Source organism: Vipera berus (genome assembly GCF_964194415.1).
Source record: "Vipera berus genome assembly, chromosome: 1".
Taxonomy (NCBI): domain Eukaryota; kingdom Metazoa; phylum Chordata; class Lepidosauria; order Squamata; family Viperidae; genus Vipera; species Vipera berus.
Window position 1 is genome coordinate 98,627,654 of NC_138202.1, and position 15,302 is coordinate 98,642,955.

A 15,302-nucleotide genomic window follows, 5' to 3' on the forward strand; every position below is an offset into this window, starting at 1 on the left:
AAAGAATAATTTTCTTTTTTTTAAAAAACAATGGTACAATCTTTACAACTTTCAAACTCTTCCCGTATATGGTATAAAAAAGAATACTAATGAAATCTTCTCATACCATGTTTTGAAAGGCCAATTGATCTTCTAATGGTATTTGCTCTTTCTAATAGGCATGGCTGCAGTTCATTTGTAATATATAAATGTTTCACCTAAGGGAAGATAATCATCAGTTGAATTCAGAAACGTCACTGCTCAAAAATCTAATTTATCATTCAATTATCTAAACTGACAATGGATATGCAATGTCCATCTAACCTCAGTTTATATGTTAATTATTATATTTATATCCTATCATCCTATTCCAAGATTCCAAGCATTTACCAATATTAAAACTCAATAAAACACCATTGTGGTAACTTGCAAATAAGCATCTAGGGGAAATAAATCTATCAAAGACATGCATGAAAAACAGGCAGGTCTGCATTTTCTTCATAATAATCTGAGTTTGTTTTCAAATTTTACAGGTCAACGATGCAACCACTATGCTCATGGCAGTCAAAGTTGAACAGAAATGTTCTAAAAAAATATCCAACCTTCCTAGTAAGGTAAAAGGTAAAGGTTCCCCTGCACATGCGTGCTAGTCGTTTCCGACTCTAGGGGCCAGTGCTCATCTCCGTTTCAAAGCCGAAGAGCCAGCGCTTGTCCGAGGACGTCTCCGTGGTCATGTGGCCGGCATGACTAGATGCCAAAGGCGCACGGAACGCTGTTACCTTCCCACCGTAGTGGTCCCTATTTTTCTACTTGCATTTTTACGTGCTTTTCAACTGCAAGGTTGGCAGAAGCTGGGACGAGTAACAGGCGCTCACTCTGTTACGCGGCACTCGGGATTTGACCCGCCAAACTGCTGAATATAAAGAGTTTTGTGGTTTATATCTTGGCTTACCTGATGAGGCCGAACACAACTTGAGTTCAAATTTGGATATCGTGTGGCAGGGTCAATAGTGTATTGGTCAAAATTCTTAGTGATATTTTCAGGTGTTGTCTGAGGTAAGAGTCTATAAATACTTTCCCTGAAAGATAGCAATAGAAATATGCTTGTTTGTTTCTAAGAGGCATGCAGTTTTCGTCCCTACCTGATGTGCACCCACCTCTAATCGGACAATGAATTTAGATTTGCCATAGTGTAAAAAATGCTGATGATGAGAACTCAGACAGAAAATAGGTCTTCCTAAAACAGAAAAAATAGCTACGAAGAAGTAAGATTACATCATCCTAAATCATCTGGCTTTAATTTTCCTTTCGCACAAGAAACAACTCCTCCTTTAGCCACAAAACAGCAGTAGGTATAGATTTCACAGCCATTATTAGTCAGTCAGGTTTCCGTTTCCAGTCTGTGCTGTCTTTTGCTTTCCACAAACATGCTTTCTCAGCCCTTATATGACCTATTTCCAAATACAGACACTTGACTTCATCATTACCGTACATAACATCCTTAAAAACTTTCTCAACAACTCTCCTCTCCTCCTTGTAATTGGGCAAAGATTGCAGTGAAGCAAATGAGAAACAAATTGATAACAAAATAAAAACAATAAGATAATAGAAGCATTGTCAAATATGGTAGAACTAGGTCGCCTAGATGCTACTGAAATACACTGTAGCAATCAAGTGCCCAAGGTCAATAGTAAGGAATGCTTAATGGCCACGGATTCTTCATCCCTCTGTGAAAAATGGAATTTACTCACTTCTCTAGTATATAAAGGCAAACACATATAGAATTACCTTTCTGCTAGGATATCAAGAGGGGGCTTTCCTTGTGCCCAGCTTTTCACCATCCATGCTGTGTCAAATGCAGCTAGGAATCCTCTTGCACAACCGGTACCCATTGGCCAGAATGGCTGTGAAACATATTTTTCTTTTAGGTAACATCTAATATAATTCACATTGGAAAAAAATTCAAACTCTTTATTAAAGTCAATGACCAGATCTAGATCCCATCCAGTCACAATATTACGGGGAGAAAGCAGAGAATATAGGAAGGTAAGCAATTTACACAAAAGAAGAGAAAGCGGAGGAAAAACAAACAATAGTTAAGAGCTGGAATGTCAAACAAAAGTAATAGTAATTAAAAAAAATTCTTGGTACGGATTGTGAATGCTCCTGAAGTTCCTACCATTTAAGTCAGAGAATAGTATTATAGCATTCATAATTGCAATATTTACTAGATGATGGTTCACAAAATTATTGTTACAAAGCAAATCACTTTTAAAAGCTATCTTGAACAAATGCGCATTTCATCCTACCTCTACTAAACTGTCTCCAACAAGAGCTACCAAGAGTTTATGCCGATGCCTCTCACGTACTAATGCAGCATTTTCCGAGGCATACATAGAAGTAAAATCAAACATGGCCGCATCTGGTTGCCCATAGTGATTAATTGCAAAATCTAAGGCAGGCAATTGATAATCGGTCGCAAAGTCGGCAGCTTCTCTTGCATATGACAATAGATTGTTTTGGTCTACATTTTCCATGCACAGTAGCATTTCAGTATCAATGAAATCCTAAATGAAACCACAGATGTCTATTGTTAGAATTCTTGATCAGTCCAATGGATGCAAGATAAAACAAATAATTATATAGTATAACAATACAGGGTGAAATTATATGCACACTATATTCTAGCAATTTAATTTGCTCTAGAGTAGACCAGTGGTCTCCCACCTATCTGGCTTTGTGGACTGGAGGAGGGGAGAGAGAGGGGATGGTTCTGCACGAGGGGCGGCCAAGTGCACGCACACATGTGCCGCTCAATTTGCAGCTCATACAATCCCCTCCTCAAGCTTTACCCGTCCACGCATTCACCCACTGCTTGCACAACCCAGTTCAGAACAGGTCACAGCCTGGTACTGGGCCACCGCCCAGGGCTTGGGGATCCCTGCTCTAGACTATTGATTGCATCTAAATCAAATATATATGTACCTAACTAAAAAGATGATTTTTTTAAAAAAAACCTGAGATTTCTTTTGAAAAATTATGAATTCAGACAGTATGTGGAACATAAAATAAAAGGATTGGAAGAGACCATGCACCTCTCTTTGATGATCTTCCACCTGTTACTGCTTGTCCTGAGCTCAGGTATTTTGGAGAATAGGTTGATCCCCTCTTCTCTGTGACAGCCCCATAATATTGGAAGATACCTATCATGTCGCCCCTAAACCTTCTCTTCAATGGGCTAGAGATATGTAGTTCCCTTAACCATTCATCATATGGTTAGGCTCCAGACACCTTATCATCTTTATTGTTCTTCTCTGCATTCTTTTTAGGGCCTTTTTTGTATTGTGGAAACCAGAACTGGACATAATATTCCAACTGTGGCTTCACTAGTTCAGTATAAAGTGGTACTATCACTTCTCATGATCTTGATGCTCTCCCTCGGTTGATGCAGTCTAGGACTGTCTTGGGTTTTTGGGCAGCTGCAGCACACTGCTGGCTCCTATTTAAGTAACTACTGTCTATTCTATACCTATGCATTTGATATTTTTTTTAATCCAGGACATGCCCTGGTTTATTAGTGCTACAATGAGTCCTCTACCTGCATATCCTCTCTCCATCTCCCCTGAACACTCAAGTTTCACTGAAGTGTTCTTGAACACTTAAATGCAATTTCCTGTTATATTTCAATTTGAAAATTCAGTTCAGCTTTTGTCAAGTTGTAGTTCTTCAGATGTGTTGGGACTGCAACCCCTAGAATTTCCCTCCAGTATTTTAGGAATACAATGCTCATTTGGCTGGGAATTCTGGAACTAATCTGTCCCAAATAATCTGGAAGTAGTGATTAAAAAAAGGAGAGAATCTAAGTTTCAAATTTCTTTCAGGCTCAGAGATCAGAATGTGTACTATTATACAGAGAAAAAAATATACACTGGATACCTACATTGATGATGACGCCCTTCTCCAAAAGGCTCTGTTTCTTTGCAGTCATCACAAAGTAATGTGTGCTATCTTTATAGTAAACAATATTTTCTAGGTCAATTCCTACAGAATAATAATACACGTTTTTGGATGAAAACTCATACACTAAAACAGTATACATTTCTTAATTTTTTTCTACTTTAAAATTCAACAAATTTGAAAAAAAAACTATTTTCTACCTCCTAAATTTTGAATTTAAGTTCATTCATACTGTAACATTCTCAACTATACATTTAATTAAATTCTAACATGACGATGACAGTAAAAACAACAGGATCGTATAATACGCATGTTCATACATAGTCTAAAATCCTATCCTAGTTAAAAATTATATCACATTAAATTTGTCAACAAACAGCATGTTTCAGGGAATCAGATTTCTCCTTGTATGTGTGCAAAGTCTTTTTTAGAAGAGAATATAATAGGAAAAAATAAAGACTGAGAACATTCCATTGTAAAAAGACATAAAACATTTTGCTAGTTTTATTGCAACGAGTAGCACCTTGAAAATAACTATGATTTATTTCATACCTAATGCTATGATTAGAAATCCATAATCTATGGCCCTGATATGCAGCTTACAGAAAATGTTGCCAAATCGTAGTATTTATTGTAAGAAAAAGGGAATGATATTAAATTCCTAAGTAGACAGCATTCATACTCAATTCCAATTTAAATTAAATTAATTAAATTAAATCAGTTTGTTCTTAATCCTCCATATTCCTACATCCAAAGGAAAGGGGTGACCCACAACCTAGAAAAAAAATGCACATTACTGCACAAATGTAATGTGGGTAAACTGCTTTTGATTTAGAATGATGACTGGATCTGTATATTATAGATTTTTGTGTAAATCAATGAACAACAAAATCTTAAAGAAAATGAATTAAACTTTCATCGCCAATTTAATACATCTACACCAATTTGTTTTCCAGCTTGCTGGATTCTGCCACATTTAAAAGAATACCCACCTGTTTCTTCTTTCAAGTCTTGGAAGAATTTTTGATTGAAAATGAAAGCAACACCACTAATCTCCTCCACTTTGGCTTCTGCAGTGGTATTTTTGTTTATAAAATTGGCAGTAATGGCGATAGCTAGCTTTCCACGAAATTCCTTCCTTTTAAAACCTTACAAGGAAAAGCAACAAGAGCAATGCATATCAGTTGATTAATACTTTTTTCCATGAGAAATTTTGGCATTTACCCAAGAACTCAGGCGGAGATCACCTCAAAGTTTGTAAATTAATTTGGAGCATGAAAACTCTCAAATATTTGTTTCTCTCTCCTAGCATTTCTCTTTTAATTGAACCATACCTCCTCTAACTATATAATTTCCTATATCAGATTCTTAAAACTGACCCTCTTCATTTTTTAACTGGACAGTTCTACATATTTTATATCCAGTGCAAACATTTATTTACAAATCTCCTAAAGAGTTTACTTGTTTTGCTAAAAACTTTCTTGGTGTTATCTGTTGTGACTATTCTAACATATTCCTCTGGTACTTTCCAACCTCAAAATTCATCATGTCCATTAGATGTATTGTTTTTTTCTCCTAGAATTAGATAGGTACAATTCTCTGTAGCGATATTAACTTCCAAAGTTTTAAGATAAAGTCCAGTAGTTCCAAAGAATTAAATGTGCATCTAATTAAGTCCCAATAAGAATTTGCATAAAGATGTTCAGTCATATGGCATAGCATGGGCTATTTAACTAATGTGTCACTGACAAAAGCCGACTTAAAGTTGTGATACTTATTAGTATTAAATCATTAATATTATTAAATTAAGTTTAAAATATTTAACCTTTTTTGCAGCAAATACAATAGGTTCTTTCTTTCCTTCCATTTTTTATTCTCTGTCAAATCCACAAAGATGATCTTTTAAGTCAGATTACTGCTTCCTAAAGTAATTTTTCATTAAATATAAGCAATATTGTGTACATTCATTTTCAACCCCTGCAGAATTGTGATCCAAATAGCACAGCTTGCCTTTGCTGAAACTTTGGAGAATGCTGCATTAGTTTGCATTTTAAAAGTGCATGTCTCTTTCCTTTGCTAATAATATAGCCATCTATATTTTTAAAAGATAAAAGTGTAATAATTTTTAAAAGTCTGATCTACTTTATTGTTCATCATAAAGAAAGAAATGAGCAGGCTCTTTATTTCCATTTTAGATATCTGTTCAATTGAAATTTGATACTATACATAACATACCTTCCAAACTATTTCTTCGGCCATCAGCTCCAATTATGACATCAAATTCAAATTCTGATAAGGGATGATCCATTGGGAGAAATTCAGCTCTCCAACCTATTTCTGAAATCAAGAGATTAACCAGCAAACATATGTCAATAACATGTACAATGCAAATCGTGTTAAGAAAAGTTTGGAAAAACTTCCCTACTTTCTTCTAGTTAACTTTTTAAAGATTCAATTTATTAAAAATACACATTATAGAAAATACAGATGAAGTGTGTGTTTATGGGAGAAATGCTATCTTTATAATTTGTGGAAAAAAGTATATATTTATTGCAAATTCTCTTACAGTTAAAACAATCTAAAAAATTGGGATTAACCACAACTTAATCAGTTGCTGTGACCAAACTCTCTTTAAAATAAGGATGCTTGAGAATTTAATTAGCTTCTGTGCTCAATCTCATCCTTAATTTCCTTGGGGAAAAATTTCAGATAATCCTTCAGTTTGAGAGAAGGCATGTGGTACAACATCTGCTCTAAAATTTGAACATTAGTCAAAATAAATAATATCAGGTCACGTAGTGAGATGCACCTAACATGGAAAATTAATTTTGTTTCAAACCAAAACAAACACATACTGTTTCAGAAGTTCTGCTGAACATGGATGGACAGTAGTTCCAACAACAAAAATCCAGAAGGATTTCATCGTTTGGGGATATAGTTGAGACAAACTTTGGAAAAGTAATTAATTTAATTTAATTTATTGAATTTATATACCGCTCTTTCCCGAAGGACTCAGGGCGGTTTACAGGGTATAATTTTTAAAACATTAATACAAAAATTAAGACCAATTTTAAAAAAGATTAAACTAAGTCCCTGCAACATGTAAAACCCCAGTTAAAACCCAATTAAAACTCAGCCTGAACCGGAAAGCTCGAAGAGCCAGGTCTTCAGGTCTCGGCGGAATGATCGAAGGTCGGGGGCAGTCCTAAGCTCCACAGGCAGCTGGTTCCAGAGGGCAGGCGCCCCCACAGAGAAGGCCCTCCCCCTGGGTGTCATCCGCCGGCATTCTTTGACCGGCGGCACCCTGAGAAGACCCTCCCTGTGGGAGCGCACAGGACGAAGGGAGCTTGATGCCGGCAGCAGGTGTTCCCTCAAATATCCTGGATCCAAGCCATATAGGGCTTTATAGGTCATCACCAGCACCTTGAATCTCACCCGGAGGGCAACTGGAAGCCAATGCAGCTCGCGGAGCAGAGGTGTTACATGGGAGTAACGGGAAACTCCCATCACAACTCGCGTGGCTGCATTTTGTACCAGTTGAAGCCTCCGAGTGGTCCTCAAGGGCAGCCCTATGTAGAGAGCGTTGCAGTAGTCTAAACGGGAGGTCACGAGCGCATGAGTGACTGTGCGTAGGGCATCTCGGTCCAGATAGGGTCGCAACTGGCACACCAGGTGAACCTGGGCAAAAGCTACTCTAAGTACTAAGAGCTACTCTCTTCTTCTATTTCTCATAGCTGAAGCCAAAACTTTCTTCTCTTTCTCCCTTTATGCTGCTTTTGAAGCCAAGGATATCAGCATTAGCAGCTAAAGGGGAAAGGTGGAAAAAAAACCTTGGAAAGATGGGGACAGATAAGCTTAGTTCAACCTAGAACTAAGGAGAAATTTTCTGACAGTCAAAACAATCAGTGCCTTCAGAAGTTATTGGTGCTCCAACACTGGAGATTTTAAAGAAGAGATTAGACAACTATTTATCTGAAATAAATAGTTGCACCAGGCGAACCTGGGCAAAAGCTACTCTAAGTACTAAGAGCTACTCTCTTCTTCTATTTCTCATAGCTGAAGCCAAAACTTTCTTCTCTTTCTCCCTTTATGCTGCTTTTGAAGCCAAGGATATCAGCATTAGCAGCTAAAGGGGAAAGGTGGAAAAAAACCTTGGAAAGATGGGGACAGATAAGCTTAGTTCAACCTAGAACTAAGGAGAAATTTTCTGACAGTCAAAACAATCAGTGCCTTCAGAAGTTATTGGTGCTCCAACACTGGAGATTTTAAAGAAGAGATTGGACAACTATTTATCTGAAATGGTATAGGGTTTCCTGCCTGAGCAGGGGGTTGGACTAAAAGACCTCTAAGGTCCCTTCCAACTCTGTTATTCTTTTCTGTTCTGTTTGTGTATGCTATGCTTGAAGTCAGTGTGAGAGCTATCCAACCAGTTCTTTCATTCACTTGACTTTTCTAGCACCTTTCTTTACTTAGCAGTCATGTAACAGCAATAACTTTGTCTTTCTTCACAAACATTTCTGCCCAGAACACATATTTCCATCTGTGCCTGGACAAGCTACAAAGTTTCATTACAGATACAAATAAAAAATATGTATTATAGTCTGGAGACAGACAAGCCACATAGAACACTTTGCACACTTCTACTCAGATGTAATCTGTTGCATCAAAAATAGCGTCCTATTTTCTGTGTAATGCCGCCTTTCAAAGAAACACAACTTACTTTGATTTTCTTGATCTTCAGGAGGTTCTAAAACTTTCACAAATTCTAAATTCACATGGATTTCAACTCCCAGCAGCAGTGCAATCTTGAAGAGGAGAAGCTGAAGTTGTCTAATGCCTGTGAAAGAGAAATGTCATGTGTGATGTTTTTGATTATGCATTATTTACCATGTATTTTCATTTTGGAAGATCAGATAACGAAGAAGTTTCTTTACAGTATTTGTAATGTCAAGAAAGGATCTACGGCTATTTATTGGAATCCCATTCCTGTGTTTTATAATGAATAATTCATATTGTAAATGGTGGCTGTATTTGAACTCTGACATATACATCAAGTCCTACTGAAAAATACAATTTAGGTTATCCAGCATCAGTAAGTGCCCAGGTGACGAGTTTAGTAGTTTGACAAAAGGCACTGTGGTTTAAAGCAATATTATGCTCATGCTCTCATGTTTTGTAAAGTACTTCTTCTGAATTATTTTAAAGCAATATTATGCTCATGCTCTCATGTTTTCTAGAGTACTTCTTCTGAATTATTTTAAAGCAATATTATGCTCATGCTCTCATGTTTTCTAGAGTACTTCTTCTGAATTATTTTAAAGCAATATTATGCTCATGCTCTTATGTTTTCTAGAGTACTTCTTCTGAATATTTTTGAAGCATACTTACCCCATTAGGTACCATTTTATAAACTAAATCATTAAGTCTTACAATACAATAAGTACATAATAGGAAGCATATGAAATATCTTTCCAATTATCAGCACAGCTCAAATGAAAGCTTAGGAGAAAAAGGATTTTCAAGCATAAACAATCTCTAGATGAGATGGGTGGCACATAACTCTAATAAATAAATGAACAAATTTTAAAACAAAATCTTGGCAATTATACATAAACACTAAATGTAAAGATAATTTCTGTCAATTGATATTGATGAAAATTTAAAGGAATACTTTGACATTCAGGTAAAACACACTTGAAAGTATTGATAAGAGGTACAAACTCTGAAAGAGTTACAATGTTCTAGGTATTAAAGCATTTATTTAATCTTCTTCCAAAAATACCTGGCAAAGACCTTTTCTGCAGTGGTTCTTGGCTTCAGCATTTGAATCCATTATAATAAATCCATTATAATAAATGTTATACCATATCAGGAAGAGCCCTCAACTATTCAATACCCACCCCCCACCCCCATATCTGCATCTTGGTATTAAGTTGCAGCTAATATTTCTAAACAAAAATATTCACCATGGGTAAAATGGACCTCCATTTTCCTTTTCAGAAACAATGATGTAATTATGACTTACTAATGTGATCAATAGATCCGGCACAAAACTTCCCACAAAATTTTTTAGCTCCCAGACTTCGAAGATCATGAATCGTAAACGGCCAGAGATGAAGTACATTGTTTCTTGAAAAAGTGTCTCGCTTTTCTACGACAACAACTTTGGCTCCAAGAAAGGCAAGTTCTATGGCAGTTCGCAAGCCACAAGGACCACCTCCAACAATCAAACACTGGAAAAACAAATAAGAGGAAAATTGATTATATTCGGGCCTATAGGGAAATTAAAATTTGCACTGCCCCACTTTGCCAGCAAATAATGAAAAACACATCAAAAACCTTGAGAGAAGCCCACCCTCATCACTTAAATTGGGAAATGTCAAGACAAAAATCAGTTAATAGTATGATATAGGATTAAAAATATTAGACTCAGCAACCTGGTTCAAAGCCACCCTTGGCCATGGAAGCTTCCAGGGTGATTATGGGCCAATCACTTTCACCCCAATGTACTTCACAAAAATGTTTGTGTGCAAACTTGCAAAGACAAAATTTTATGCCTGCTGCCTCAAATTTCTTGAGTCTAACAAAATAATAACTCCACACAAACTATACTCCCTCAAAAAAAACCCGTTTAACTCAGAGATGGATCATTTATGGTCGACTTTCCACCAATGGCCCAATCAGATGTTCTTAGTTGTTCTCCTTTATTAAAATAGTTGCATATATCCTTAATCCATGCACTAATTTCTTCCTGAAAACTCCTCTTTCTAAAGTTATTTGCTCCAAAATTGCTATACTGTAGATAGTAAACATCGCTTTTGAGCACAGATATGTAAGTGGAAAATTACTCACAACTAAGCCCTTCCTCAGCTACTTTCCCTTCAAAGCAAGTAGTCAGGTCAAAAACAATGTTCTGACATGAATATAGTTTTAACCAAATTATATAGTTCTGGAAACTTGCTTAGAAGTATTAAAAAAACCTTAGAAGCAAACAAAAACATTCAAATACCTAAAATCAACATTAAAAAAATCATTGTTCTTTTGAGAACCAGTTAGTCCTTCAGTATAGATTTGACATACCGGTATTTGTTTATATATATACATGCATTCTCTCTCTCTCTCTCTCTCTCTCTCTCTCTCTCTCACACACACACACACACACACACACACACACACACAATGTGCTGATAAACTGTTAAAACAGTTGTTATGATCACTGGCAGAAGAAACGGAGAATAAAACCCCAAGTATTAGTATAACATGCTATGCTTATTTTCCTCTATGAAATCTAACACATTCTTTGCAGGTAACTATTTCTGCATAGGTAAATTTTGGTCTTCCCAGCTAGATTTAGCATATAAAGTTAAAACTGTGCTAAAGTATAACAGGCAGAAGGAATAATCTCGAGAAACAAGAGGAAGAGCCACAACCAAGACTAAGTTCAGATAAGAGAAATCTGAATCTGGAACAGGAATGTAATTTGAGAAAGTGTTTCAGACGACACACTTCACAAAGATAAAGGGAGGGAGGGGAGAAGTGATTCTGACCTCAAAAATTCTGTTACTGTAACTTTATAACAGGGGTCTTCAAACTTGGCCCTTTTATGACTTGTGGACTTCAACACCCAGAATTCCTCAGCCAGCTGAGGAATTCTGGGAGTTGAAGTCCACAAATCATAAAAGGGCCAAGTTTGAAGACCCCTGCTTTATAATAAAAGTAGTATTAGCATTCATAACTTTGATTTCCTAGTCTAGCTACCGTGAAGGGCTGAGATAAAGCTACAAAGGTACTTTGTTGTGTCAGCTGCAACAATAAAACGTGGTTCAGTTGACCTAATTATATGGACCAGTATTATCTAGTCCAGATGTTGTCAAGACTGAGGAAACAGTTGGCAGAGGTTTATATGATTTGTCAGCACATTTTTGTTATGTTAACATGAGAACTCTGAATTCTAATTAACATTGCTAAAGAGTTATATACAAAATTTAACAGTATTCAACACATGCACAACATAAATGGTTTAATCTATTCTGGCCTGCCAGGCAAAGATGTACATATGGATATGTGTTTGTGGATACATACAAACAATGCCAGTTGTAAAAAGTGACTCATTCAAACGTTTTCAAGGAATATTCTTTTATTACTTAAAACATAATTCTTTTGAGCAATGGTAAGATAAACACCACCTACTTTTCTCTGAGGCATGGATTATGCCACAATCTGAGAATACCATCTAACATATTTACATTTGCTATTAATTACTTACTTTGTAGTTTTGTTTATCAAGATTTCCTACTAAACTACACTTGTTATTTGCCATTCATACTAAAATATTTGGAGGACAAAAACAATACACTTCTTAACTGCATTAAGCATAGTGGTGTTAGACTCTTGTATTTATCAAACTATGAATGAGATTGAACAATTATTTCTCAATTACACTGAAACCTGAAGATACATAAAGAAAAAAAACATTTAATATACAGTGCAGACATCTAACTTTGCACTACAGACTGATTCCAGACTTTTTCTCCATTTCCAAATCCAGTTAATCTAGTTAATCCATTTACGATGAAAGGGAGCAAATAAGACACAAAGTGCTAGGCAAAGACTCAATAAGGAGAACAGTTAGAAAAACAGCCCCATCAGCGTCATTCTGGACTCATAGACTGACAGTTTATATTAGCTTGAGTTCTGGATTTATGCCTGGTTTATGAAATGCCTTCCGCTTAACTCATTCTTCTGTTTGTAAAACTGGAATCTAAAGGAGAGAATTATTTCAAAAGCTATCTTCTACATTTTATTTACTTTATTTATCTCCCAAGTAGAAAAATGTTGTACTTGAGAATTCTGCATCTTGGTTCCTAACTGCAAGAGTTCTAAGGTCTAGCAATTTTGAATCCTAAACATAACCAATTGAAATAGGATAACAAAGCCACTGACATATTATTTACATTGTACAAAAGGGTTGTACAATATATCTTAAGATTTTCTGGATGTGCCCCATTTCTATCTTCTTAGAATTAAAGTCTGACTGGATTTTTAAAGGCCAAATAACTTTAAGGCTATTATCAGGTTACCTCTGATGTTTGATTTGCAGCAAAAAGTTCAGAGTGTGAAAGAAGAGTTCACAGACAGAATTTGCTGTAGATGATGATGATGATGATTAATAATAATAATAATAATAATAATAATAATAATAATAATAATAATAATAATAATAATAATAATGGTGGAAGGACCCTTGGAGGTCATCTAACCCAGCTTGGTTCCCTCTTTTTTGTGGCAACCTCTGAAGTTTTATATTATATAATATAATAATAATAATAATAATAATAATAATAATAATAATAATAACAACAACAACAACAACAACAACAAAACAAGAAGAAGAAGAAGAAGAAGAAGAAGAAGAAGAAGAAGAAGAAGAAGAAGAAGAAGAAGAAGAAGAAGTAGTAGTAGTAGTAGTAGTAGTAGTTGGAAGGGACCTTCCTGCTCGTGTAGGAAACCCTATACCATTTCAGACAAATGGCTGTCCAGTCTCTTAAAAACTTCCAGTGTTGGAGCATTCACTGCTTCTGGAGGCAGGTTGTTCCACTGGTTAATTGTTCTAATTGTCAGGAAGTTTCTCCTTAGTTCTAGGTTGCTTCTCTCCTTGATTAGTTTCCATGCGTTGCTTCTTGTCCTGCCTTCAGGTGCTTTGGAGAATAGCTTGATTCCCTCTTCTTTGTGGCAGCCCCTGAGATATTGCAATGCTGTTATCAAGTCCCCCCTTGTCTTTCTCTTCATTAAACTAGACATACCCAATTCCAGCAACCATTCTTTATGTTTTAGCCTCCAGTCCCCTAATCATCTTTGTTGCTCTTCTCTGTACTCTTTCTAGTCTCAACATCTTTTTTACATCGTGGTGACCAAAACTGGATGCAGTATTCCAGGTGTGGCCTTACCAAGGCATTGTAAATTGGTATTAATACTTTATGTGATCTTGATTCTATCCCTCTGTTAATGCAGCCTAGCACTGTGTTGGCTTTTTTGGCAGCTGCAGCACACTGCTGGCTCCTATTTAAGTGATTGTCCATTATGACTCCAAGATCCCTCTCACAGTTACTACTATTGAGCAAGCTACCACCTATACTATACTTGTGCATTTGGTTTTTCTTACCTAAATGTAGAACTTTACTTTTTTCACCACTGAATTTCATTTTGTTAGATAGCACCCAGTGCTCAAGTCTGTCCAGATTCTCCTGTATCTTAAGCCTGTCTTCTGGAGGGTTGGCTATTCCTGCCAGCTTGGTGTCGTCTGCAAATTTGATGAGTTCCCCATCTATCCCCTAGTCCAAATCGTTGATGAAGATGTTGAAGAGCACTGGGCCCAGAACAGAGCCCTGGGGCATCCCACTACACACTTCCCTCCATGCAATTGCAGTTCTATTGAGGACCACACACTGAGTACAGCCAGTCAGCCAGCTAAAAATCCATCTGGTGGTGATGCTAACCCACATTTTTCTACCTTATCTACCTTATCTTTCTAGAGTCTCAACATCTTTTTTACATCGTGGTGACCAAAACTGGATGCAGTATTCCAAGTGTGGCATTGCCAAGGCATTGTAAAGTGGTATTAACACTTCTATCCCTCTGTAAATGCAGCCTAGCACTGTGTTGGCTTTTTTGGCAGCTGGAGCACTGATGGCTCATATTTAAGTGATTATCCATTAGGACTCCGAGATCCCTCTCACAGTTACTACAACTGAGCAAGGTACCACCTGTACTATTCCTGTGCATTATACTATACCTGTGGGTTTGTTGTCACTGTGAGTTGTGAGGGGGGGGCATGAAGGGAGGCTCAGCCAATCTCAATGTATACATGGTTGTACTTTGACAATAAAGGTTCATTCATTTATTCATTCATGCATTTGGGGGGGTTTGCCTAAATTTAGAACCTTACTTTTAGATACTTAAATGGATAATATTCCGACCTTGGTTAGCATTAAGGAACCACTTCCATCTCTCTTTCATCCAGAAGGTTTTTTTGAATGATATTGTATGAAGAATTCGATATAGGGTGTCAGCTGATTATATTTTCTATAGACAAACTTCATCTCTGATAAAAAGAAAATCATTGCATATATATTTCTAGTGTATCTAAAGTCTAGTTTCCACTCCAGTTCAAAGTTTATTACAATGTCAGACATGTTCAGACTTCTACTCTAATCTTTTAGCCAGCATAATATACAAAAATAATTTTGCTGAAAAGAAAGCAAACCAAAGAGATTGTCCACATACAGGGACAACTGATAGCACCTTCCAATCTAAAATATCCTAGAAAAAGATGCAGCTGTTTTAAGGATTTGAAGAGAAGTGCTTCA

At 36.4% G+C, this 15,302-nt stretch overlaps 1 protein-coding gene across 4 annotated transcripts in view; it reads right to left on the bottom strand.

Moving 5' to 3' along the window:
• The window catches only part of LOC308659138 (F-actin-monooxygenase MICAL2-like), an 86,401-nt gene that overhangs the window by 38,459 nt on the left and 32,640 nt on the right, over positions 1–15,302 (bottom strand). For all 4 annotated transcript variants that reach the window (XM_081312560.1, XM_081312561.1, XM_081312559.1 and 1 more), the window contains exons 3-11: positions 9,962–10,169; positions 8,657–8,773; positions 6,172–6,273; positions 4,929–5,084; positions 3,920–4,020; positions 2,289–2,546; positions 1,768–1,883; positions 932–1,058; positions 107–197 (exon numbers count right to left, since the gene is read on the bottom strand). In XM_081312560.1, the coding sequence (XP_081168686.1) occupies positions 107–197; positions 932–1,058; positions 1,768–1,883; positions 2,289–2,546; positions 3,920–4,020; positions 4,929–5,084; positions 6,172–6,273; positions 8,657–8,773; positions 9,962–10,169 (1,276 nt within the window). The remainder of the gene's footprint in view (positions 1–106; positions 198–931; positions 1,059–1,767; positions 1,884–2,288; positions 2,547–3,919; positions 4,021–4,928; positions 5,085–6,171; positions 6,274–8,656; positions 8,774–9,961; positions 10,170–15,302) is intronic.